At 42.7% G+C, this 27,749-nt stretch overlaps 1 protein-coding gene across 2 annotated transcripts in view; it reads left to right on the top strand.

Annotated features, from left to right (window-relative positions):
* The window catches only part of LOC121281257 (protocadherin Fat 1-like), a 164,568-nt gene that overhangs the window by 100,916 nt on the left and 35,903 nt on the right, over window positions 1-27,749 (top strand). The window contains exons 7-12 of one of the 2 annotated variants that reach the window (XM_041194093.1): window positions 8,099-8,238; window positions 12,006-12,281; window positions 15,825-16,035; window positions 17,402-21,463; window positions 25,241-25,437; window positions 25,910-26,063. In XM_041194093.1, coding sequence (XP_041050027.1) covers window positions 8,099-8,238; window positions 12,006-12,281; window positions 15,825-16,035; window positions 17,402-21,463; window positions 25,241-25,437; window positions 25,910-26,063 — 5,040 coding nt within the window. Of the gene's footprint in view, window positions 1-8,098; window positions 8,239-12,005; window positions 12,282-15,824; window positions 16,036-17,401; window positions 21,464-25,240; window positions 25,438-25,909; window positions 26,064-27,749 lie in introns of those variants that run through there. The other variant, XM_041194094.1, reaches the window with a different exon arrangement.

Here is a 27,749-nt window from a genome sequence, read left to right as displayed (position 1 = left end):
CTCTGTTCCAGGAAGAAGCTAAGGGCCCTCAGACCATCCTGGTGGGGGATGGAGGTGTAGAGGGATTGGACGTCCATGGTGAAGAGGAAGCGGTTGGGGCCAGGGAACTGGAAATTGTTGATGTGACGTAAGCTGAGACAATCTTGCTCCTGCCCCACAGAACTCATTTCTCGTTATCTTGACTCCCTTCTCTCTCCCCTTGTCCAGTCCCTTCCCACCTACATCCGTGATTCCTCTGACACCTTACGTCACATCAACAATTTCCAGTTCCCTGGCCCCAACCGCTTCCTCTTCACCATGGACGTCCAATCCCTCTACACCTCCATCCCCCACCAGGATGGTCTGAGGGCCCTTAGCTTCTTCCTCGAACAGAGGCCCGAACAATCCCCATCCACCACTACTCTCCTCCGTCTGGCTGAACTTGTTCTCACACTGAACAATTTCTCCTTCAACTCCTCTCACTTCCTCCAAATAAAAGGCGTGGCTATGGGTACCCGCATGGGCCCCAGCTATGCCTGTCTCTTTATGGGGTATGTGGAACATTCCTTGTTCCAGTCCTATTCCGGCCCCCTTCCACAACTCTTTCTCCGGTACATCGATGATTACTTCGGTGCCGGTTCATGCTCTCGTCGGGACTTGGAAAAATTTATTAATTTAGCTTCCAATTTCCACCCCTCCATCATTTTCACGTGATCCATCTCTGACATTTCCCTTCCCTTCCTTGACCTCTCTGCCTCAATCTCTGGTGATAGACTGTCCACCAATATCCATTACAAACCCACCGACTCCCACAGCTATCTCGACTACAGCTCCTCACACCCCGCTTCCTGTAAGGACTCCATCCCATTCTCTCAGTTCCTTCGCCTCCGTCGCATCTGTTCCGATGATGCTATATTCAAAAACAGTTCCTCTGACATGTCCTCCTTCTTCCTTAACCGAGGTTTTCCACCCACGGTCGTTGACAGGGCCCTCAACCGTGTCCGGCCCATCTCCCGCGCATCCGCCCTCACGCCTTCTCCTCCCTCCCAGAAACATGATAGGGTCCCCCTTGTCCTCACTTATCACCCCACCAGCCTCCGCATTCAAAGGATCATCCTCCGCCATTTCCGCCAACTCCAGCATGATGCCACCACCAAACACATTTTCCCTTCACCCCCCTTCACGGCATTCCATAGGGATCGCTCCCTCCGGGACACCCTGGTCCACTCCTCCATCACCCCCTACTCCTCAACCCCCTCCTATGGCACCACCCCATGCCCACGCAAAAGATGCAACACCTGCCCCTTCACTTCCTCTCTCCTCACCGTCCAAGGACCCAAACACTCCTTTCAAGTGAAGCAGCATTTCACTTGCATTTCCCCCAACTTAGTCTATTGCATTCGTTGCTCCCAATGTGGTCTCCTCTACATTGGAGAGACCAAACGTAAACTGGGCGACCGCTTTGCAGAACACCTGCGGTCTGTCCGCAAGAATGACCCAAACCTCCCTGTCGCTTGCCATTTTAACACTCCACCCTGCTCTCTTGCCCACATGTCTGTCCTTGGCTTGCTGCATTGTTCCAGTGAAGCCCAACGTAAACTGGAGGAACAACACCTCATCTTCCGACTAGGGACTTTACAGCCTTCCGGACTGAATATTGAATTCAACAACTTTAGGTCGTGAGCTCCCTCCCCCATCCCCACCCCCTTTCTGTTTCCCCCTTCCTTTTTTTTCCAATAAATTATAAAGATTTTCCTTTTCCCACCTATTTCCATTATATATAAAAAAAAACCCCACTAGAGCTATACCTTGAGTGCCCTACCATCCATTCTTAATTAGCACATTCGTTTAGATAATATCACCAACTTTAACTTTAACACCTATGTGTTCTATTGTACTATTGTCGTTGACATCTTTTGATGATCTGCTTCTATCACTGCTTGTTTGTCCCTACAACCACACCCCCCACCATCTCTCTATCTCTCCGCCCCCCACACACACACCTTAAACCAGCTTATATTTCAACTCTTTCTTGGACTCGAACTCAAGTTCTGTCGAAGGGTCATGAGGACTCGAAACGTCAACTCTTTTCTTCTCCGCCGATGCTGCCAGACCTGCTGAGTTTTTCCAGGTAATTCTGTTTTTGTTTTGGATTTCCAGCATCTGCAGTTTTTTTGTTTTTATTTTTGTTTTTAGCCCACAAATCCTTCCTAGCTCGTCACTGAAAATGGGAGCATAGTTTTGTAACAATTCCTGTAAGTTTCTTTTTCCGATTTGAAAAATCTCGGCTCTTTGCAATGTAATCTTTTTGAGCCACTTGCAACCAATTAAACTGGGGCCTGCCCCAGCTACTACTATGAGGGGTACATTTGCAGACTGATCCCCATACTGCACCAGGACTTTACACATGTCTTTCACTCTTATTTCTTCACCCATATATGTTTTTAATTTAGTGTCCAATTCTTTCAAAGTTAGAGGATGGACTCCTTTATTCAAGTGTCTGAGCATATGTTCTCCTATGACAGATATTGATGCCCCAGTATTGACCTTCATTTTGATAGGTTGTTCATTGTCTCTAATGACAACCTGGATTGGCTCAGTTCTATTCACTTTCAGATTGTATAATGAATATTATAAGATATCAGATTCTGCTTCCTCTGGTTCTTCACTGAGACAGATTTTGCAATTTCTACCTTTGTTTTTAAAATGCTGTCTCAGCCTATCTTGACAGTGCCACATTATGTGACCATTATGGTGGCAGAAAAAGCATTCAATATTTCTGAACTGTCAATTGCCTGCAGGCTACCTCGATATATTTCTCTCATTAATGTCATGGGTTTTCACTGTAGTACTGTTGTTCTTCAATGGCTGTACATAGTGGGCATTCCCCACCCTTCTGCAGAGTCTGACATTTTCGCACCTTTTGTTACCGGCCCTTCCCGCCCTACAAGATGGATGATGCCATGTTGTGTATCCTTTATTGCCTCCGAGCCTCTAACAACGCTCTCCATGGCTGTTGCCAATTCTAATGCCTTACTGAAGCCTAGATTAGTTTCAGCTAGCAATCGCTTTTGAATAGCACCATCCCCGATTCAGCCTCCCAACATGTCATTAATTGAAGTTCCCAAATCACAATATTCCGTTAATTCCTTTAAAGCAACTACGTAGCCAGCGATTGTCTCTCCTGCAAGCCTGTTCCCGAAGTGAATTTAAAATGCTGCATAGCGATTGAGGGCTTTGGCTTCAGGTGTTTTTTTTTATAATGTTCACTAACTTGTCAAAAGTCTTCCTATCAGGGGTGTGAGGTGACATGAGGCTGTAGATCAGCCCATATGTTTTGCTCCCACATGTGGACAGAAGAATCACCCTCTTCTTGTCCTACCTTGTGTTGTCGTTAGTGTAAAGAAGAACACTAGGCGTTCAACGTAATGAAACCAGTCATCGGAAATGGGGTTGAATCGTTCAAGATGCCAAAACCATGGCATACTTGATGACTAAGGCGACCGCGCTTTCAAGCAGCTTTCAAGGTAGTGGTGAAGTAATTTAGCTGACTTACCATGGCTTTCTTGATTGCCATCAACTGATCCAGTTTATCCTCATCACCAGTTTTATGTTTTTGGTTATCAGGTTCGCTTTGTCTGGTGAACCCTAGTTGCGCCCTTGAGATTAACACATTAGTTGGTGCTTGAAACAATATAGGCAGAGAGACCAATTAACTGAACAAACGCTGGTGGTTTATTGGGATTAAGAACGGATCACTAACACCATATGTGCTTCTTCAATCATCTCCAGCTGTAGACTTATAGTTACCTAAGTAGCCCGCACTGTGTAGCAATTGGTCAATACAGTCACTTGGTCAATTCTACTATCTTGTATTACGTTGCATTCACCCTCAATTTTGGCTATATCCTCCTATATGCACTGGTATCATATGTAAACTTTGATACTGAGTTACTTATTCCTTAATCCTGATCATTTAATGTAAATTATGAATAACAAAGGTGCCAGCACTAATCTTTGTGGAACACTGCTTTCCTCCATTGGAATAACTATGCTTTACCCTTTCTCACTGTTTTCTATGTAAAAGCCAATTTGCTACCCATTTAGCTATTTTGTTTCACATGCTTTAACCTTTGTTATAAGCCTACCATGTGGTATCTTATTGAAAGATCTTTTGAAAGTAGGAGCACGAAGATCGCTTTTTTCAGATAGCTTGCACTTGCAGATAAACATCTTCCATTTTACGAGTAATTGAAACCCTCTGTGCCAGAGTGCATTAGGCAACCTTTTGTGATTGTTTGTGGTTGTTGTGAAGTTCTTCAATCAAGTTTGTTTCTTTTCTGAATTGAATAAAATTTAGTTACAATTTTGCTGAGATTTGAATGCTTCTTGTGAAATTCATTTATTAATAATGTGTCAGCTGTGAAATCCAGTCCAGGTGATGACATTATAAACGCTGAAGATAGATTAGATTTACGTGAGTGCTCTCTCAAGGCATGGACTCAGAGACTATTTACACTTCAGCAGTCCATTTGATTGGTAGAGGATCAGGTAGTACCCATGGTGCATTGTGTCCTCTGATTGTCATGGTTACATAAGCATGTTGCACATCTCTACACCAATGGAAAAGCATTTGCATGGTGGTCTGGAGAGGTATTTACACAAGGGTTTCTGGGGGGGTCTCTCAAAGGGGCTTGCTAACTAAAAGAATGGAAGTTATGCTGTAGCTATATAAAGCTCTGGTTAGACCCCAATTAGAGTATTGTGTTCAGTCCTGCGCACTGTACCTCAGGAATAAAATTATGGCCTTGGAGGACATGAGTGTAGCTTCATCAGGATCATATCAGGGCTAAAAGGGTTAAGTTATGAGGATGGGTTGCAAAGTCTAGGTTTGTATTCCCTTGATTGTAGATGATTAAAGGGTTATCTAATTGAGGTGTTTAAGTTGTTTAAAGGATTTGATAGGGCAGATAGAAAAAAGCTATTTCCTCTGTTCGGAGAGCCGGGAACAAGGGGTCATAACCTTTAAACTAGAGCTAAACCATTTAGAGGTAATTTCAGAGAGAACTTCTTTCACACAAAGGATAGTGGAAGTCTGAAATTTCCTCTCCCTAAAATCTGTCGAAAATTCATGGGCAGAGATCAACATGTTTCGTTTAAGTAAGTTTATTAAGATATACAGAATGAAGGCAGGTAGATGGAGTTAAGGTACAAATCAGTTATGATCTAATTGAATGGCAGAAAAGGCTTGAGGGGTTTAATGGCCTACTCCTGTTCCAAAGTTTCTGGGTCAGCTCATTTATATATCTATTGTAGGAGGTTTAGTACAAATCAAGGGAAAATTCCAGGTAAAGGCACAGTTGCAATTGAATACTTGAGCAGAGTGGGGCATTCATGAAGGGCAAGGAGGGCTGATCTGTTGCCTTATTGAAGGATGGGTGGTGTAATGAGGGAATGGCCCTTTATTTGAAAATGGGACAGAAGGAGAAATACACTGGTGTCAAAAGTGAAGACTTGAGCAACAAAATGTCCTTTGATGCCCATGGAAGGAGCCACTGAGGAGTCCTCCTGAGATCAGGTCATCATGATGCTCTCCTCCACACAGTTTTGACTGGAACAAATCCAAAACTTCTTCCTAGTGTTGTCACACTTCAGTTTTCTTTATATGGTGAAGGTGTAAAGGGCACAGCAGATCACAATATGAGTGACATGATCTAGTGCATATTGTAAGCTAGGAGTTGGCTATCTCCATTAGCTTGATGGCTACAGTGTGATGCAGAATGACGCCAATGATGCAGGTTTAATCCCTGCACAGAACATGGTAGTTCATGGAGGCCTGCCTCCTCGATTTGCCCCATGCTTGTGGAGTGGTGCCCATCAAGCTATATAGAGACAGATGCCTATGGTCCTCTGTGGACTATGGCTAAGTAGCTGTGGAGCCCCTATCAATATGTCAAGGCAGAGAAAGTGTTTAAGACTCAGGTGTTCCTCTTGGTGACCATTCTGGTAGTGCTCTTTCTCATATCTTCCCCTAACATTGCTGTATGCCAAGGATATGAGCTTGGCACCCAGCATTATCAAGGTCATAACTTAGTAAAGTGATTTGTATAATGTATTTTAATCATTTATATGTTGTTATAAAAGGCTTGTCATTTTTGGATAGGCGCTTTAAGGTCTCACCCCTGAAAGTTTCAGGGATTTCTGACGGATTCGGAAAGGGATAGATAGCCTCCCGATCATCCAGTGTCTGTTGCAAACTTCAGCTCTTTCCTGCTGCCAATGTGCCAGAAACTGTGACCATTGCCCCAGGGATTTCAGGGCCTTGGTGAACACACCTTATGTCTCAATTTTCTTCTATCATCTCATCAAGCAATTTAAGATAATTGATAAAAAAATTCAGGGGAGGGGTTTTTTATGCAGCAAGTTGTTTTGATCTAGAAAGAGTGGTGAAAGCAGATTTAGTAGTAACTTTCAAAATGAAATTGGATATATACTTGAAAAGGTCTAATTTGCAGGACTATAGAAAAAGAGGAAGAGAGTGGGACCAATTGGAAAGCTCTTTGAAAGAGACGACACAGAGATTACGGGTCAAATGTCCTTCTGTGCCGTATGATTCTATGATTCTAATCACTGATTTACGACAGCATGAAGCAGTCATTCTCCATGTGGGAATCTACAAAAGCAGGTATTGGCTAAGAGTGTCAACATGGAAAGAGGGAGCATCAAAGCCAAGTCTGATCTGTCCTCAGTGAACAATCCCTAATACAAAAATTTCCAGCAGAGTTTACGGGATATCAGTCATGAGCAGGAGCTCTGGCTGACTTTTGCTGTTTCCTAATCCAACATGCTGAGGCCAGTTGTAGCATCTCCGCGTGAACTGGAGAGTGAACCTGAAGCATCCTAGTCTGTACAATCTGGTTCCAACTGAGCAACACATTTACCAAATTCGTCAGCAGAGGCACAACAGGCTCTTTTTCTACTCAGTGTTTAACAATTGTGTCTCTGTGCTGGTGAAGATGCTTCGCACACTCTGAGGTGACAGAGGCACAAATTGTGTATAAGATGTAAAGTGAGCAATGATGTATCTGTCCAGTGTACAGAAATGAAAATGTATGTGCAGCAGATAGAGGAGCATTTGCTGTGAGTCTAGAGTATATCGTTATTTCCTTTCAATGTCATTCAATTCACGGTGTTACCATCTGCAATCTGGCAGGATCTCCATTCCCACTGGGTAATCCATCTGTTCCTCTCACTGTGCATTCCCTCACTTGGCCATTAATGTAATAAGTCCCCTGTTGCTCAGTTTCCATTTAGATGTCATTTTATTATGTCATTAACTAATCATGCAGCTGCTTTTTCTTTGCTGTCTCCTGAAAAAAAGTTGTAATTTCTCACAGTACTGAAAATCCCAAATGAAAATAATATTTTTATGAATGTGTTTAACTATATGTTACTGGCTATGCTTTTTAGAGGGAATGTACACAGCCTGCAGTAATTTCTATGGCACTCCTAAGATCAAACAAGGGGCTGAAAAGCACTGATTTGCAGATGAAAATATAGGGGAATAAATTCCTATCATTTCAATTGCATACTGGGCGTTTCAACTAAAAAATCCATTTGCATTAACTGACTAGATTCAGTCAAATGATAGTGCAACCAGTATGAGTTTGCAAGACACTTTCATTAGATAATCTAACAAATGCTTTAATGTTGTTAAACTGACAAGAACACTTGTAGGAGTCAAAACATTAAACCATGAGGAGCCATTCTGCGTTAACAAGGTCACAAACAGCAATGAAATGAATGACCAGTTTTCTGTTGTCTTCAGATAAATCCACATGCCCTTTAACTTCCACAAGAACAGGCAGACATACTTTAACTTAACATTTCACCTGGTTATAGAATCAACTGCAGTGTAAATTGTGCTTGGTCCATTGGAAAGCACATGCACAACAAGCAAAATGAGATTTACTTGTTCTGCACTTATATTCTGAAAAAGCTGCTTTGATTTTTGATGTAAAGTGCAAGTATGTTATTGAGAGAGGCTCCATGCCTCACTTTGAAACTGGGGCAAATATCTTTCAGGCTGACATATTAATCTCTTCTTACTCTCTACCAGGTGGGAATGACAACGAGGAGTTTGAAATTGAGAAGAACAGTGGCACCATCACCATTGCCAAACTATTAAATGCCAGTCAAACATCAAATTACAACTTGACAGTACAAATGATGAATGGAACAAATGCTGTCACAACTCAGGTATAAGAGTTAAATAAACATTGATGTCAGCATTGTGCACTATTTATTTCATAGTTCAGTTCTAATGAGCTCCGTGTGCCAGTGACACATAGGGTAATCCCACCACCTGCTGGAGCCCTTCAGTGATTCTCTATTGAAGATGATTGCAGTGCTAATTTATTGGGAACACAGCTGCGATGCTTCACTACTCAGATGGTATTACACTTAACCTAACGCCTCTCTGCTCAAGCACTGACTGTGGATAAGTAGTTTAAATAAGTCCATCCTGAGTGAATTAGCAGCTCATTGTTGAGGGAAGTTTCTGTACTGCCACTTACAAATGACTGGGCTTGGCCTAAATAGCCAAGTGGTTATGGTACTGGGTTTGTAACCCCATGATCAAGAGTTCAAATCTCACAATGGCAAACTATGAAACAATGTAACCTCATCTGAATGGGAACAGATGGAAACGTGTTTGTACTCGAAAGAGTTACAAATGACTGGCTTGGCCTAAATAGCCAAGTGGTTATGGTACTGGGTTTGTAACCCCAAAATCAAGAGTTCAAATCTCACAATGGGAAACAATGTAACTTCATCTGAATAGGAACAGATGGAAACATGTTTGTACTCAAAAGAGTTACAAATGACTGTTGATGTTGAAGAGAGGTCAAGTTGCACAAGGTAATAAAACCAGTGGCTGGCATTTTTACTCCTTTTTTATATAGTTGTAACACTTTAAAGTGGGGAAGAGGGTAAAGTAACATCACTGGACTAGTCATCCACAGGTCCAGGCAAATTCTCTGGACAGGTGGGTTCAAAGCCCCCATTCTGTAGCTAGCAGAATTAAAAATCAATTAATAAATTGGAATTGTAGGCTCGTTTCAGTATTGGCGACCATGAAACCAACTCAATTGTTGTAAAAACCCATCTGGTTCACAAATGCCCTTTAGGAAATGAGATCTGCCATCTTTACCTGCTCTGGCTGCAGGCCCACAGCAAGGTGGTTGACTCTTAGCTTCCCACTGAAATGGTCCAGCAAACCATTCAGTTCAAGGGTAATTAGGGGTGGGTAACAAATGCTGGCATTGCCAGTGATGCCCACATCCCATGCAAGAATAAAAAAAGTGTGATATCTGTAGATTGAGTGCGAGAAAGGCATTATGCTTAACACATTTTTATATAGATAAATAAATTTACTAAGCATAAATGAACACTGTACAAATGAACTAGGGATACTAATTCCCATCCGCTCCATCACTCAAATTATACCAGGTGCAGTAAGGACAGAGATTCCCATTTCTATGTAAATTGCCATTTTATAATACTTGCAATATAAGATATAGATAACGTTGCTCCAATCAGTCAGGGAGTAGCCACATTCTGAGCTCATTTTCTTGATCTTGTGCAACCCTGTGTAATATGTTGTAACATTTTCTAAATTGTTTCTTTTTGCATCTGGCTTGACTGTGACTTTGGACTTTGTTAACCTGTTTGGCTCTACCACATTAGGCATTGCAGTCATGCATTGAGTCATTGGGGATCTTAGCCTTAATCTTAATTTTCAATCATTTCTGTTAAGATCATCATGTCACTTTAAAAATTGGGTAATGGACAACCCCCAGTAGGTAGATGTACTCATGTTTTGTGATCCTGGACCTTACAGACTAGGTAGATGCCATACCAATCCTTGCTCTATGCTCCTTATGTCTGCAAAGTGGTTGTGATGGGGGTTGGTGGGTGGGGGCTACATTATTCCCAGGTTAATGAGGGGGATGGAATCAGACAGGGATTCCTCCCTCCGGTTACAATGCAGTGATCTCTGCTAGCAAGTACACACGCGTAAACATCAGTTAAGAATAGGATAGGCCATGATGGGCATTCCCCAATAACTGATGCTCACTGTCTATATATTGACGCAGAAGTAATAAAACTTTAACAATGTATCAAAATGCTGGCAGCACTTGAAGGACTGTATTTCAACATGAATCCCTGGTTCAGAATAGGAGGCAAGAAAATGTAACAGTAAAGGTTCTCTATAACATTATATAGAATATATAGCAGAGAAACAGGCCATTCGACCCAACCAGTCCATGCTGACATTTATCCTCAACATAAACCTCCTTGCATCCTCACCCTATCAACTGAGTCCTCTAGTTCCATTTCTCCAATATGCTTCCTGTTAAATACATCTATACTATTAGCCAGAAATACTCCCTGTGGTAGTGAATTCCACATTCTCAACTGAGTTCTCTATTAAGGGAAGGAAATCTGTCATTCTTTCCCGGTCTGACTTACAATGTAGTTGACTCTTAATTGCCCTCTGAAATGGCCGAGCAAGCCACTCAGTTCAAAGACAATTAGGGATGAGCAACAGGTGCTGGTCTTACCCACATCCCATGAGAGAATTTTTTTAAAAATGGCCCGTAACTTCTGAGCTCCCAAGTGGTACCCCAAAGATGCACTGGGGAATCCCTCTGGGAAGTTCCCAGATAAGTGTTTGTTCGGCAATTGCCCAAAAGCGCACACCTCCTCTGGACAACTGTGCTGTGCTGTGCTGGGAACCATCTGTAAATGTTGTTTAAATCGCAAACTTGGGATGGTTCCACCAGGGTTATACCAATAGTTACCGAGAACAAGTTAGAAGAACTAAAACCTTTTCCAACTTCTGGGTAACTATTGTAAAGACCCAGACTGACCCCTCTGGACTCCCCCACACTGCCAAGTGCCACACACCTCCCCACCACCCCCTCCCCCCTGCCCTCCCCCTCTCCGCCACATGCAACTTCCCCATTCCCCTGACCTCTGACACCCCCAACCACTACCCCTCTGATCTCCGACACCCCAACCTCCGACAGTCCTCCACGACCTCTGACACCCCTCGACAACCTCCGACACTCCCCACACCCCCTACCTCCGACAACCCCCAGTCCCACCCTCCGACACACCCCAACCCCCTAACCTGTGACATTCCCCACCCCTGACCACCTACACCCCCCACCTCTCCGATCTTCAACACTGCCCAGCCCCCCTGACCTCCGCCTCCCCATACCCTCACCGCCCCCCCCTCACCACCCCTCCCTACACCAACTCCGGAATCCTCCACCCCGCAAATACTACCCACTTACCTTTAGATGCTTATCTGCCCCTGGCCCGTCAATTTCCCTGGCCCTCTAAACTCACCCGCTTGACGGCAACAAGTGCCATAAAAAAGGGGACGTGGCCTCCTTGAAATGTTGGAGCTGCACTTCAATGGGGCCTGCGAGCAGTCTTTCAATGCAGGGCCCAAACAGCTCCGGTGAACGGAAGTGGCAGTATAATTTTCAAACCAGGTAAGAAGGTATTTATTCTAATTTCTGCAGGCCAGCACTTCCCGACGCTAGTCAAGGTTATGACTCATTATTTTCTTGACGTTGGAATCAGGAGCAATGCGGCAAGTAGAAGTCCCACCCCAGTGACTATGGGCTGGAATTCAACCTTGGTGCACTTCAAAATAGAAACGGCTGTCACTTATTCCTGTAATGTGTCTTAACGTGAGCCTGCGTCCGCCAGTATTAGGGTTACTTTACATCATCTGTCAGTTGCAGTAGCAAATCTTGGGAAGTGGTGTTGGGGTGAGGGGCACAAGAAGGCAGAATGGGGCTCCCCTGACTGATTCCCATCCTTATCCATTCAATTTATGCCTTGGAGCCAGCCAACTCCAGAGGAAAATCCTGCCCACTGCTTTTGTATTATTCACTTCATAACTTTCAGTGCAGTACTTTCTCATCACTTTTGTTTTTATTTATTAGGCATACATCAGGGTAATTGACATCAATGAACACCGGCCGCAATTTTTAGAGAGTAAGTATGAAGTATGGATTCCTGAAGACACACCTCGCTTGACTGAAATCCTACAGATCAGAGCTCGAGACACGGATGGGAGAAGTAAACTGCTTTATACCATTCAGAGCAGTGTTGATGTTAACAGCCAACAGCTGTTTCATCTGGACCCTACCAGTGGAGTGCTACTGACTACCAACGAGCTAGATTATGAATCGATGCACTTGCACATACTCACCATTATGGTAGGTTAACCACATACCATTAAGGTCTAGACAGCCTAATGTTTTAAAAGGATTGTGTAGAAAACCTTCTTATCCAATTGGTTCTCTTGTGAGTGGATTTCATCAATGCTGACAACTTCCTCGGCCCTCCTTCACTCCACTGGCAGATGCTAGAACACCAAAGTTATGGAGGCGGAAAAGATCCACAGAAATTCCCAGCTGTCTGTCAGCATCAAGCACTCCTGTGTCAAATAATCATGGGTAGGTGTGAAATGAAGCTCCTTCAATCTACCATCTCCCAACAAGATACCTCAGTCTTGACTTCAGCAAAACAAACCCCTACTACACAGACATTTTTCTGTTCCCCACAGCCAACCCACCCATGGCCTCACTAAATGACATTGGCATCTTCATTCCAGTTTGTACAGGTATATGCTATATGTTCATTCCCATCGGAAACTGGATTGACATTGCTCAAACTCACCATAGACAGGATCCAACTGAGTACTTGAGGCAGGATCAGACAGTGTTAAAGTACTGGAGCAGCATTGGAGTGGGATTCAGAGATTGGCATTTTTTTGGACAATGTACTAGGAAACCCAAAACTCCCCTACACAGTGTTTTCTATTGTACTGAAGCCATTCTATCTTTCTTAGACTAGGATTGAGGGACTGGAAGTCCATTTCAAGTGAAATTAATTTGACTCTTGATTCCATGAAAGGGGCATTGTTAGAATAAGTCTGATGCTGTGGAGGCTGGGAATGAGATTGCTGTTGAGCTGGAAATAATTTTTATTTTTCCCGGAAGCATATGGGAAAACCCAGGATTGTGGCAAACCTGTACCATCCACCATATGGTTGCTGTCAATGTGCAAAATTATAAATCACATTCATTTCCACAGTACTGATAACCTTGATTTGATTTTCAAGGCCATGGAAGTAATATTCCTAGTGTTTGCTTTGCCAAGCTTGCAGGTTGTCTCACCTTCTGGTTGCAGTGTGCCCAGCCTTCAAGATGACAGATTATTGCACTGAGCACAGTGGGTACTATGATGCAATGTGCTGGCATATTTGACTATCCTTTTTAACTAAGATGTAGCCTTCAATGCAATGGAACGATGGAATGATATTTCCTCTGTGACAGCTGATAAGATGCATGAGTTAGAAATCTGCTAAAATCAGGGCTGATGTTTCCATTCCTGCCTCAAGCATCTTGATATTTGCCACCAACTGGATTTTTGCTTTGAAAAGGACACCTCATCTTGTTTTTGTACTAATTATTTGCCTTTTTCAATTGTAATACAGGAGGTAAGTGAGAATTATAAATTTTCACTTCCATAAAACGTCTGATAAAATCTCCTACAGGAGACATGTGGAAAAGTAAAAGTGGGAAGTGTTCAAGATGGAGTTACGAATTGAATTGTTAGTGAAAATAACTCTGGTTGTAAATAGTAACTCTGATAGACACAATGGCAGGCTTCCAAACGAGCTGCTAGATATTTTGTCAACATCTACAAATTGGCTGCGTTTCATTTTTAGAAGAATGTAAATCAGACTTAATAATTACTGTATCTTTGAGTGACTGATTACACTCTGTGAAATCAGGATATATAATAGATGCTATTTTCCAATGTGCCAGCTAAAGAGGAATGTAGAGAATAACTAGGCGTTATGGCATGTTGTTCCATCTGTAGAACTGGGTGGAATCCTAGAAGGTAGTAGAGTATGATGATTCCTACACGAACAAAACACTGTAGGTGTTGGAAATCTAAAAAGAACTGAAATGCTGGAAATGATCAGCAGGTCAAGCAGCATTTGTGAAGAGAAGGACAAGAGTGAATGGCTTGAATTTGAACACATCCCTGCCAACTCTGACAGACCCACTATCATTTTATGCTTGAACGAACATTGATTGGCATAATGTGGGACTTCCACTCCTCACTTGGGAGGAAATACCACCATGGAGAGCTGCCAGCCAATCAGATTGGCTGGCTGCTCTCCAGTCCCTCCAGCAACGGCACTGCAATGGCCAGAAGAGGCACTGCATGGAGCTGCCTGAAACACAGTCCCAGGAACCAGAGAAAAAGGTGTCAGGGGTCCCAGGCAGAGAGGATAGGGAAGGTCTTGTATTCACAAGGGGAGTGATTTGGGTCTTGGGTATAGGCCTAGGGGTTGAGGGAGGTCCAGAGGTCACAGGGCCTTAAGGAGAGGTTACTCCTAGTCCAATGGGGGCTTCTGATGGAGGCAACCACCCCCCGCCACTTCCTGCCCGAGATCCAACCTACCTCATTTCCAGGTTTCCCCTCCTGAGCTTTCATCCGCCTGCCAGCCTAAACATTGAGGCTGGGTGGGAAGCAGCCCTTAAGTGCCCATTAATTGGCCACTTAAGGGCCTCAATTGGAGCAAGGGCAGGTTTCCCACCTGAGGCCCTGCCCACCCCAGCATCAAATTGCTGCGAGGTCAGTGTGGGCGGGAACCCGTAGGGAATCCCTCTGTGTAATTTCATTCTCCCTGCCACCCCGCCTCCAAACCTGTCAGGGGGTGGGGGCATTAAATTCTGGCCAATGTTTCAGGTCGATAGCCTTTCATGAGCCCTGGTTCTCGCCACAGGTGCTGCCTGACCCACAATGATTTCTAATAGATTTTGGTGTCTGTTGGAGGTTTAGAGTATACATAGGTGGTGTGATCCACTAAGGGCAAGATTTTGCCATGTGCTTCAGGAGCCCGATATCTGGATGAAATCGGGGTCCCAAGCACACACTTGCTGGCAGCAAGACTGGCACAGTGGTATTCCTGAAGACGGCTTTTGAATTAGCCGCCTCAGAGTTTGCTGTCCAACTAAGGACAGAGGGCAGACTTCCCATGCTGCTGGTCGAATCAGAGAGCCGTCAGCTCTGAAGCCTCTGAAGCTCCATCAGGAAAGGTGGGTGATGCTGAGAAAGGTAGGAGATTTCAAGGATGCTTCAAAATGGAGGTGCCCTTGGAGGGGTAAAATGAAACATATTAATTAGAGGAAAGCCGGTAGGCCCCCCAGATCAAAAGGAAAACCCCTCTGGATGGCTGGTTAGGCTGTGGGGCTGGCCTTTCCTGCCTTTGGTCCCCTCTTTGGGGCATGGAGCCTGTGGCTTCAATGGACACCTCCCATCAGTCTGCCACAGGGAGACCACATTTATTAATCAGGTGGCTTTGGCATGTAGCAGCGCCGGTCCTCTGTCAGCAAAATACTGCCAAACTGATTGAATCACCCCTAAATTTGTATATTGGCTGCCCACTGATCTGCTTTCTTGCCTGCCCCTGGATAAATTCCCTAATGGCGGGAATGTATCAGTGAGCTGTCCGAATACATCTTCCTGCTATTTTCCCAGCCTTCCCCACCTCCAAACCTGCCACCCTGGGGTTGGAAAAATTCAGTCTCAAGACCCATACAGTGGAAGAACAAACTAATTTGGGTTTTGTTTGCCCACTTTTCATGTGACTTTTTTTTAAAGTGAAAATTAAAATGAAGTGAAAGATTTTCTGATGTAGAATTCTGATGGAGTTGTGAGCTGATTTACTTTTGTGACAGGTGCGGGATCAGGAAGTACCTGTTAAACGGAACTTTGTCCGTGCCGTTATTAATGTGGAGGATTCAAATGACCATCCGCCTAGATTTACCAGTCCCACTTACAAAGGCAACGTGACAGAAACTGCACCGCTTGGATCTGAAGTTCTGCACGTAACTGCTTTAGACAAGGACACAGGAATTAATGCAGAAATCATGTACTCCATTCAGTCAGGTAACAAGAACATCAAATATGGAATATTGTGTGTATGATACAGTTGTTCAGTCGCAAAATAGAAAAGGATAAGAAAACTCATTTGATCTATCTTAACTCATTCATTCAGAAAACCAGACAGAACCCTCATTACAAAATTACATTACATCATTACACCACCCTCCCAGTATATCCACTACACAAGTTGATTCTGTATGAAGAAGTTCCTGACACCAACCCTAAATTTGCCTTTTGCTAGCTTGGATCTGTGTATGTCTTGCTTCACAAATTAATTTGAATGTTAATGTTCCAAATTAACTTTTTCTTAATCATTTGCTATCTTATGTACCTCTTCAAGATTGCCTCCCTGTCGCTTCCTTTCAAAATTGAAAATCCCAAGTTTCTAGTTTCTTTCTCAGTTCTTTTACACTAGTGAGCATTCTCATAACTTTGCTCTGCATGCCTTCCAGGGCTGAACTGGTTCCTTATTTGTTTTCATTTGCCTAGGACGTCAGCACAAAAATCAAGGCTGAAACTCCAGTGCAGTTATTAAGGGAAGTGCTGTACTGTCAGAGTTGCCATCTTTCAGATGAGACGTTAAACTGAGGCCCTGTCTGCCCTCACAGGTGGATGCAAAAAGATCCTATGGTGCGATTTTGAAACCAAGCAGGGAGTTATCCTTGATGTCCTAGCCAATATGTATCCCTCAACCAACATCAGAAAAACCGGTTGCTTGGTCATTTTCACATTGCTGTTTGAGTTTGCTGTGTGAAAATTAGGTGTCATGATCCCTATATTAAAACAGTGACTGCTATTCAAAGGGCTTAATTGGCTGCAAAGCTTTGGGACATCCTGTGGTTGTGAAAGGTGCTATATAAATGCAAGTCCTTCTAGAACTGAACGCAACACTCAACAAAGAGTCTAACCAAAGTGACATAAAGTATTATTTAAGACCATGCAGCATATTACACCATAATTCCTTTTAAACAATGTATAGCATATTATAATGTGCTCATTTTAAAGCTTTTTAATTAAAACTGAGACAATTGTTGAAAACGTGTCAAGTCAACTGTCAAGCATGGGCTGTTGTTTATGTGCTTTACAATAAAACTATGGATCACTGTTCCCTTTTCCTTGACAATTAGTTGCATGACATTGCCAATCAAGATATATAAAAGCTCCTCTAAAAGTGACACACTCAACAGAAAGCTTTCTATGCCTGCAGCAGCAAATCATTGAGCAAATTTGGAAATAGGCAGCTCAATAATGCCATTGTTATGAGTCGTTATTTCACATAAGTATAGATAAGATTTCACACTATAAGCCAAGAACCAGTCACATTTACAATATATGTAAAAGAATAACTTTCCTCCCATGTGTTTTTCAGGTAACAGTGGCAATATGTTCAGTATTGACCCTGTTTCAGGCAAGATAACAGTGGTTTCGAAGCTAGACCAAGCTGTTAAAGGATCCTATGATTTAACAGTGAAAGCCCAGGATCAAGGCTACCCTCAGCTCAGTACACTTGCCAATGTTGATATTATTGTTGTGGTTTCTGATAATTCAGCCCCCAAGTTCCTGATGAAGGAATATTATGCAGAAATCAGTGAAGCAACTGACATTGGATCTTCAGTTATCATGGTAACAGCAATCAGCCAATCAGCAGTGACTTATGAAATTAAAGATGGAAACATAGATGACATATTTCATATCAACTTGTATTCTGGTGTGATATCTGTTCATAAGGTGTTGGATTTTGAGAAAAACTCAGCTTACAAATTGAAGATTAAAGGTACCAACATGGCTGGTCTATACAGCAGTATAATGGTGTTAATAGACATTATAGATGAAAATGACAACCCACCTGTCCTTGTTCAATCTCAGTATGTTGGTAAAATCAACGAGAATTCTCCCATCAACAGCATTGTGCTGGATGACAGAAATGCACCCCTCGTAATTCAAGCGACTGATCGAGACAAAGATGCCAATGGAATGTTGGTATTTCAAATCATGGAAACTGATATATTGAAATACTTTGCTATTGATTCCAATATGGGAACCTTGAGCACAGCTGCTGTTATTGACCATGAAGCCACCTCCATCTTTCATCTCACAGTGCAGGTACATGATCGTGGGCAGCCAAGTCTATTTGCAGCAGAAGTAGCAAGCATCACTATAATGGTGACGGATGTCAATGACTGTCCTCCAAGGTTTGAGAAAGAGTTGTATGAATCAACTTTGCTGATACCTGCTCACAAAGGAACTGAGGTTCTCACGGTGAAAGCAGTGGACGCAGACTCTGACAATTTCTCAAAAATTACATACTGTATAATCGAAGGAAATAATAAGGAGATATTCAATATTGACTCTTCTACTGGCTTAATTTCTGTCAGGGATACAGCCAATCTCAAAGGTCATTTTGAACTGACAGTCAGAGCATCTGATGGGATATACAAAAGCACTGCACTGGTAAAAATAAAAGTGTCTAATCTAAAGGAAAGCAGCCTAATATTTGCCCAGAGCTTATATTCGTTTTCCGTGTTAGAAAATACTACACTGACCGAAACCTTAGGTGTTGTGAAAGCATCTGGAAATCAGCTAAATGAACCCATCTTTTACTATATATTAAATCCAGATGAAAGGTTTAGAATAGTCTACACAGCTGGTGCTTTTCAAACAACTGGAGTGGTGTGTGACCGCGAAGAACAAGAAGATTTTGAATTTGTTGTTGAGGCCCGCGATATGCGTAACCCCCCCAGAGTTGCACATACATTAATTAAAGTTTTTGTGGAGGACATTAATGACAATGCGCCAGGTTTTGTTCATTTACCGTATCTAGCTACAGTCCAAGATGATGCAGAACCAGGTGATGTCATATATCAAGTGACTGCTGATGATAAGGACACTGGAGACAATGCAGTAATCCATTACAGCCTTGTCGATCACTATAGATACTTTTGGATTGATCCCTACCTCGGAGACATTTCACTCAGTGAGCATCTTGATTCTGATGTATCAGATAAATATATATTAACTGTTATAGCTCAGGACAGAGGGGATCCTCCTCTTTATGCACAGACTGAAGTAGTTATCACTGTCAGAGATAAAATCACCCCGAGGTTTGAAAAAGCATACTACAGGGTCAGGGTACCCGAAAACATTTCTCCTTACACCCCAATTCTGCATGTGCATGCCAACAACCCATCAGGATTTCGTGTGATCTACAACATCGTTAAAGAGAGAGCGCTGCATTTATTCTCTATTGAATTCAAGGCTGGGGTTCTGAATGTGATTGATTCCTTGGATTATGAAAGCCAGACAAAGCATGTGCTGACTGCGAGGGCCACAGATTCAGTGACTGGATCCTACACAGAAACCATTGTTGAGATTGAAGTTGAAGATGTCAATGACAACCCTCCCGTGTTTACAGAAAAAGTCTATGGTGCAGTATTATCCGAGGCCTCAGCTATCGGTACCTCTGTGGTGCAGGTCAGTGCCAATGATGCCGATTCTGGAAGGAACAAAATCATCAGCTATCAGTTTGCAGCTGTTACTAATAGTTCAGAATACTTCCATATTGATACTACTAATGGCCTTGTCACAACAGCACGCACACTGGATTATGAACAGACCCAATATTACAGTCTTACAGTTAGGGCTGTAGATAACGGCATTCCGCCATTAAGTAGTGATGTCCTTCTGAATGTGAACATTTCAGATTTCAATGATAACCCACCCACGTTTCGACAGAACCAGTATGAGACTACTATAAGTGAAGTGGCGACATGTGGTCATTTTGTTATACGAGTGCAGGCAAGAGATCCAGACAGCATGGATATTGATAAGCTGGAGTACATCATCACGGAAGGAAATGAACAGAGACACTTTACGATTGGAACAAAATCTGGGATCATTTCTGTGTCTAATTCTTGTAAGAAAATATTAGAAGCTAATTACCACTTGAATGTGTCTGTTTCTGACCGGGTTTTCAGGCGATCTATACCAGTTCAGATTAAAACTTCCAAGACAAATAAATTCAAGCCCATATTTGATCAAAACATGTACGAGGTTGAACTTGCTGAAAATGTTGAGGTAGGGACACACGTGATTGAACTCACAGCTGTAGATCCGGACTCTGGTCCATATGGCAACATTGACTATACTATCATAAATAAGTTAGCCAGAGAGAAATTTAGCATAGACGACCATGGCCGCATTTTAACATCACAGAAATTGGATCGTGAGAACTCAACAGAAAAGGTTATTGCCATTAAAGTAATGGCAAAAGATGGGGGTGGTAAGGTGGATTTTTGCACTGTGAATATTATATTGACTGATGAGAATGACAATGCACCTCAATTCCAAGCTGCTGAATACAAAATTCATATCCCCGCTAGCACTCTTAAGGGTGCTCCCGTAATTCAGATTGTGGCTGTTGATGCAGATGAGGGAATGAATGCAGATGTCACCTACTCTGTTGTTTCCAGTGAAGACAAGGTTGAGGAAATATTGGAAATAAATCCCCTGACTGGATTTATCACAATCAAGGAGAGCCTGATTGGGCTTGAGAATAACTCATTTACTTACTACGTGAAAGCACAAGATGGGGGCTCTCCGCAGCAGGATTCCTGTGTTCCTGTTGTCGTCAAAGTTATCCCACCGGATCTATCATTCCCTCGATTCTCTGAGCCATTGTACTCCTTCTCAGCCTCAGAGGATCTCCCAGCTGGGTCAGAAATTGGTGTAATCACGGCAGAGGCTGACCAACCAGTTATTTACAGTCTGGTGAAGGGGAACACAGATGAAAGTAACAAGGGTGGAGTATTTACCCTTGATAAAAACACTGGAACGTTGAAAATTGGGAAGAACATTGACCATGAAAGAACAAAATGGTACAAAATTGACGTAATCGCTCAATGTTTCCATGGGGATCTTGAGGTTGCTTCTTCAGTGTCTATCAGCATCCACGTAAAGGACGTCAATGATAATCAACCCATTTTTGAGGCAAATCCTTACAAAGCCTTCATCCCAGAGAACATGCCAGCAGGAACCACAGTGATACAGGTTACTGCCAATGACCAGGATACAGGAACAAATGGACATGTGACCTATAGTCTGTCCAAAGAATTTGATGATGTTACAGATGTTTTTGCCATTGATGGAGAAAGTGGGTGGCTTACAACACTGAAGGAACTGGACTGTGAAACAAAGAGCAGTTATAAATTTGGCGTGGTGGCATTTGATCATGGAGGAAAAGTGCAAATGTCTTCAACTGCCATTGTAGAAGTTGAAGTCACTGATGAAAATGATAATTCCCCACAATTCACGAAGGACATCTACAAAGCTACAGTCAATGAAGACAGCAAACCTGGGGAAGTAGTTGTTGTTCTTAGCATGGTAGATGCTGATATTACAGAATCCAATAGACATGCCACCTGCTATATTACAGGTAGGTCTTCGGTATGATATATTCATTTAGGTATTGATGATGTTTAGGAGCACAAATATACTTGCCAACATCAAAATAATGGGTGTAATTTTCAGAAAGTAGAACGTCTGGCCATTGTGAAAATTGCCCGATATCCATCCGATTGATTGAATAGATTCTACAGTGGATGGGTAAACCAGCTAGAGGATTAAAGAATTGCAGATATTACATCCTTCTTCAAAGAAAGGTGTAAGGATAAGCCCAACAACTATAGGCCAGTCGTATTAATTTCGGTGGCAGGAAATCATTTAGAAACAATAATCTAGGACACAATTAACAGTCACTTGGATGAATGTGGATTAATGAAGGAAAGCCAGCACAAATTTGTAAAGGTCAAATTGTGTAGAATCAATTTGAGTGACTGCCCTTGACATCAAGGCCACATTTGACCAAGTGTGGTATCAAGTAGCCCTAGCAAAACTGGAGTCAATGGGAATCAGGGGCAAAACTCTCTGCTGGTTGGAGTCATACCTAGCACAAAGGAAGATGGTTATGGTTGTTGGAGGTCAATCATCTCAATTCCAGGACAGCACTGCAGGGGTTCCTCAGGGTAGAGTCCTAGGCCCAACCATCTTCAGCTGCTTAATTAATGGCCTTGCTACCATCATAATGTCAGAAGTGGGGATATTTGCTGATGATTGCACAATGTTCACCATTCACAGTCCATGTCCAAGTGCAGCAAGACGTGGACATTATCCAACAAGAGAGAATCTAACCATCGGCCCTTAACATTCAATGTCATTACCACCATTGAATCCCTCACTATCAACATCCTGGGGGTTGCCATTGACCAGAAACTAAACTGGACTAGCCATATAAATACTGTTACAAGAGCAGGTCAAAGGCTAGGAATCCTATGGCGAGTAACTCATCTCCTGACTCCAAATCTTGTCCACCATCTACAAGGCACAAGTCAGGAGTGTGATTGAATACTCTCCCCTTGCCTGGATGAGTGCAGCTCCAACAACACTCAAGAAGCTTCACACCATCCAGGTCAAAACAGCCTGCTTGCTTGACACCTCAACCACAAACATTCACTCCTTTTATCACTGATACATAATAGCAGTAGTGTGTACCACCTACAAGATGCATTGCAGAAACTCACCAAGGCTCCTTAGGCAGCACCTTCCAAACCCACAACCACTACCATCTAGGAGGACAAGGGCAGCAGATACATGGGAACACCACCAACTAGAGGCTCCCCTCCAAGCCACTCACCATCCTGACTTGGAAATATATCGCTGTTCCTTCACTGTCGCTGGATCAAAATCCGGGAACTCCCTCCCTAACAACACTGTGAGCCTAACCATACTACAAGGGGGGGTGGTGGCACAGTGGTATTGTCACTGGACTGCTAATACAGGGATCCAGGATAATTCTCTGGGGTCCTGGGTTCAAATCCCACCACAGCAAATGGGGGAATTTGAGTTCAATAAAAATCTGGAATTAAAAGTCTACTGATTGCTGATTGTCATAAAAACCCATCTGGTTCACTCATATCCCTTTAGGGAAGGAAGTCTGCCATCCTTACCTCTAAACAAGGGCAATTAGGGATGGGCAATAAATGCTGGCCTATCCAATGGTGACCACATCCCATTAATGAATTAAAACAAAACATTGCATTGGTTCAAGAAGGCAGCTCACCACCACCTTCTCAAGGGCAATTAGGGATGGGCAATAAATGCAGGCCTAGCCAGCAAAGCCCACAGCTCTTGAATGAATAAAAAATAAATTTGATGTGGTAACAGATAGGGTTGATGAGGTAATGCTGTTAATGTGGTGTGCATCTCCTAAAATGTGTTTGATAAAGTGCCACACAATAGCAAAGTTGAAGCCCATGTAATAAAAGGGACAGTGGCAGAGTGACAGGGAACAGAGAGTAATGATGAACCATTGTTTTTCAGACTGGAAGAAAGTATATAGCAATGGTTCCCTAGGGCTTGGTATTAGGACCGCAGGTTTCTTGATCTATTTTAATGACCTAGCCTTGGTTGTGCAGGGAACAATGTCAAAATTTGAAGATGAAACAAAACTTGAAAGTATTATGGACTGTGAGGAGGTTAGTGACCGACTTCAAGAGGACTTGGACAGGTTGGTGGAATGGGCAGACAAGTGGCAGATGAAATTTCATGCAGAGAAGTGTGAAGTGATACATTTTCGTAAGAAGAATGAGGAGAGGCAATACAAAATAAAGGGTAAAATTCTAAAGGGAGGGCAGGAGCAGAGGTATCTGGGTGTATAAGTGCACAAATCATTGAAGGTGGTAGGGCAGTTTGAGAAAGCAGTTAATAAGGGACACTGGATCCTAGGATTTATAAATAGAAAAACGGGGCTCTATTTTATGGCCTCACCCAATGGGTATAATTTCAGCGGGGGGCATATAATATGGTGGGTGTTCAACCTTCCCACCACCCCTGACCCTGTTCCCCAGAATATGGAGGTGGGGGAGTAGCGGGGGGAGGTTCAGGCACCTACTAGGCCATTCATCCTTAGGCTTTTTGAGACCCTTAATTGCCTGATTAATTGGCAATTCAGTGCCAAAATGGGTGTGCGGTGGAGATGGTGCCGTTGACCTAGAGTCTGCTTTCCCTGTCCGGTCGGAGCATTCGTCAAATTGTAACAAGACAAGCTCACCACAAAACTGGTCCTGGCTTTCATGACAAGTATGGAACTGCTATCCTTGTGGGAGAATTAGCATTCTGTATTTAGGCCTGGAGTTATGTTGCAACACAGACTGGGCTCACATTGAACGTGTCTCCTGTTGGCAAGATCACCCCTCAAAATTGGAGGGAAGACTAGAGGAATGGACCAAATGGTTGCACGAAATTGAGTACTGGACTGGATTGCAAATTTGCTTCTAGGCTCATGGCTTCTACTGTACTGATTACCTCTGTATATTGGGTCTCATAGTAAATCAATAAATTATAGAAACTTAAAAAATATGCCGAGCAATGGCAGGTGGTCAGAGTACAAAGGCCGTTTTTGAAACATTCTTTGAAAATGCAGGAATAAAGTGGGGGGTGGGGTGGGGGGGGTGGGTGGTGATTGCTCATCAATCAGGGTGAGGGGGGTGTTGTCCTTGTCTGGTGAGCCTTTATAAAACACTGGATCTGCCTCAACTGGAGTATTGTGTCTAATTCTGGGCACCACACTTTAGGAAGGATGTGTGTGGAAAAGATTTACAAGAATGTTTCCAGAATGAGGGACTTTAGTTATGTGTATAGATTGGAGAGGCTGGGACTATTCTCCTTCGGGAAAAGAAGTTTGAGAGGAGATTTGATAGAGGTGTTCTGAATCATGCGAGGCCTGGGCAGAGTTGATGAGGAGGAACTATTCCCATTGGTGGAAGGATCAAGAAACAGAAGACACTGATTAAAGGTGATATGTAAAAAGAAACAACCATGTCATGAGGAAGTACTCTTTTCCCCATCTCAAATGCACTGCTTGAGATTGTGGTGGAGGCAGATTCAATCATGGCTTTCACAAGAGAATTGGATAATTACCTGATGAGAGAAACATTGTAGGGCTGTGGGGAAAAGGTGGGAGAATGGGTCTAGATGAGCTGCTGTTACAGAGAGGTGGCACAGACACGATGTTGCAGAGAGGCGGCATGGACACGATGGGCTGAATGGCCTACTTTGTGTTGTAACCATTCTATTATTTTATGATATTATGTCAAATTGTGTCACAATAAACAGGCTTAATTAAAAGCTGTGAATTACCAATTTGTTTTGTTAGATGGAGATCTTCTGGGCCAGTTTGCTATCGAAAGCTTTCAAAACGAGTGGCGAGTTTATGTAAAGGAAATTCTGGACCGAGAGGAGAGAGAGAAATACATTTTAAATATCACGGCCACTGATGGCAACTTTCTGGCTGAATCTGCAGTAGAGGTCCTAGTTCATGATATTAATGATAACAGCCCACACTGCCAACAGGTAATTACGCTGCAACAAAAAGAATGTTTGCGTGTCTAACTGAACTTCCGTCAGTGTTATAATGGTGGGGTAGGAGAAATACCATGGTAATTCACTTGCACTCCAGAGAACACATCAAAAGATTCAAGATTCTTTCAATGAATGCATTTCCTTTTCCAAAATCCTTTTGTTCTATTTAAAGTAAAAGCAAAGTGCACAAGAAATTTGACACCAACACCAGTGTCACACTGGATCTCTAGACAACATACTGGGAGTTACACATGCTCTTCTGGAGAATATAGTAGTTGTTGTTAGCCTCTCCTCCAGCTTTCATACCCATCATGTCCTGAAAGAGGGAAACGTTGGAGGAAGCATGCATTTGGCATGCTGCTTATGAATGTTGAGCAGAGAAGTAATAGCCCTTTTGATCTATCACTTATGCCACTGCTTACCTAGATCTGTTTTATTTTGACATTGGTTTTTCTTTTCACAGCTGATGTACTCTGAAGCCATATCAGAAGGGGCACCTTGGGGTCAGTTTATTTTGAAGGTTTCTGCAAAAGACTCAGACGCTGGCATCAATGCTCAGATAACTTACACACTGCACGGGCCAGGAGCAAACAAGTTTCGACTTGACCCACAGACAGGTAAAAAATAAACAGTTGGTTTTGAAGTTTATATGTAAATAGCACAGTGGTATTTAACCATAACAAATGGAAGTGATATGTAACCCTACAGCCTGGAGCTAGAGGAGGTTCTCAAGTTGCTAATGGATACTAGGCAGAGTTTACAGCAGCATCGGTTAGAACACAACTGAACAGTGAAGTCAAGGGATAGAAACATAGCAAATGCTAGTGGTAAAGAGACCAAGTCCAAATAGGTTGCCTTCTACCATTCTGGTAGTTACGTGATACAATGCTAATGGAGTTGATGATTCATTCTTTTCTGCCTTTTAATGCTTTACTCAAGTTTATTCAACTCTAATTGTGTCTGCTGTTTAACCAAAATGGGCAGTGATAATGGCAGCTGCCCCAGGGCAAACTTCAATATTGTTGTACAGTTAAGCTTCAACCCCTTAGTAAACACTGAAATGGAATTAAAGTCTTCTTAAGTAATGGAGCAACTTGCCACGTGGCCCTCTTAGTTGGATTAATATTTTCAATAATAACTTTAATTAGTGCTTTTCTAATACCTTGCCAACTTTTATGCAGCATTGGATTACATATGTTAGTATTCATTCCAAGCATATGAGCATGGAACTTTCCAGTTGTGGTTTCTATGAGAGAAGAAATTTCCAACAAATGCAAAATCATTCTCAATGGTCCAAGTGCATGAATGATCCTGAGTAATGAGGTATTGTGGTTTGCTTGCCTAGGAAAATACTTTAATGCTTGGCAAATAATTTAACAAGAAAACATAATATTACTTTAGAGAATTACAGTTTCCGCCTATGTGTGTTGTGGTCATGATTTTTGTCTGCTGCCTGTGTTCTGGTTATTAGGTGGTATTTTTTCAAAAATTGTGGTTTAATCTTGATTGGACATCTTGGTCAGAATTTTACAAACTTACCATTAAGTTCGGCTCCATTGCGGCAAGTCCCCTTCAGGAATTGCCTGCAGACCCAGAAGTGACCACCACTTTCGGTGGCGCTGCTGGGGCAAGAGAGTTAAAATGACTATGGGGTGAGCTGGTCAAGAGAAGATGGGCTCAGCCCTTACTTTTATGCTGGTGGGGGCAGTGACCCGGCCCCAGCATAAAATTGAGCCTCTAAATTTGCAATGGTAGCACATTTTTCCATCAGCAAAAGTATTTGCGCCACGGTATCAGCGAGGACACATGTGAAATACTTTTTCCTCAAAACTAGTGAAAAGTCTACCAAAAGTGGTCATGTTGTGAAAGACAACCCTACTGTGCATGAAAAGAATAATAATTCTCTTTGCAAATATAATTATGCCTGTCCAGATGCATTGAATTAGAGCTGCATGGTTCTGTCCAGATGTGTGTGTAGATCAATATGTGATTGCCCAGTTGTGTCACCTGCATTTCTAAAATTTGGATAACTGTGAGTACAAGTTTCAGTCACATGATTAAACTGAAACAAAGGTAGACTCTCAACAGAATCAGAAGGTGAAATAAATTCAGGCAGTTAAGCATCAGATAAAAAAGAAATGGTTATTAAGAAAGATGTTGCTTAGGCACTACAGTGTAGTTAGATTAATTAAAGAATCTTCGAGTTTATCACCAGTTTCCTCAACCATTTTTCTTTTCACTGCTCCTTTCAATGTGGCCAAATGTATAGTTCTACAGCCAATGGTGACCCATTAGTACCTCAG

This window comes from Carcharodon carcharias, chromosome 8, assembly GCF_017639515.1.
Source record: "Carcharodon carcharias isolate sCarCar2 chromosome 8, sCarCar2.pri, whole genome shotgun sequence".
Classification (NCBI taxonomy): domain Eukaryota; kingdom Metazoa; phylum Chordata; class Chondrichthyes; order Lamniformes; family Lamnidae; genus Carcharodon; species Carcharodon carcharias.
Note: the sequence above shows the minus strand (reverse complement) of the source record. Positions and strands in the feature narration are given on the sequence as shown.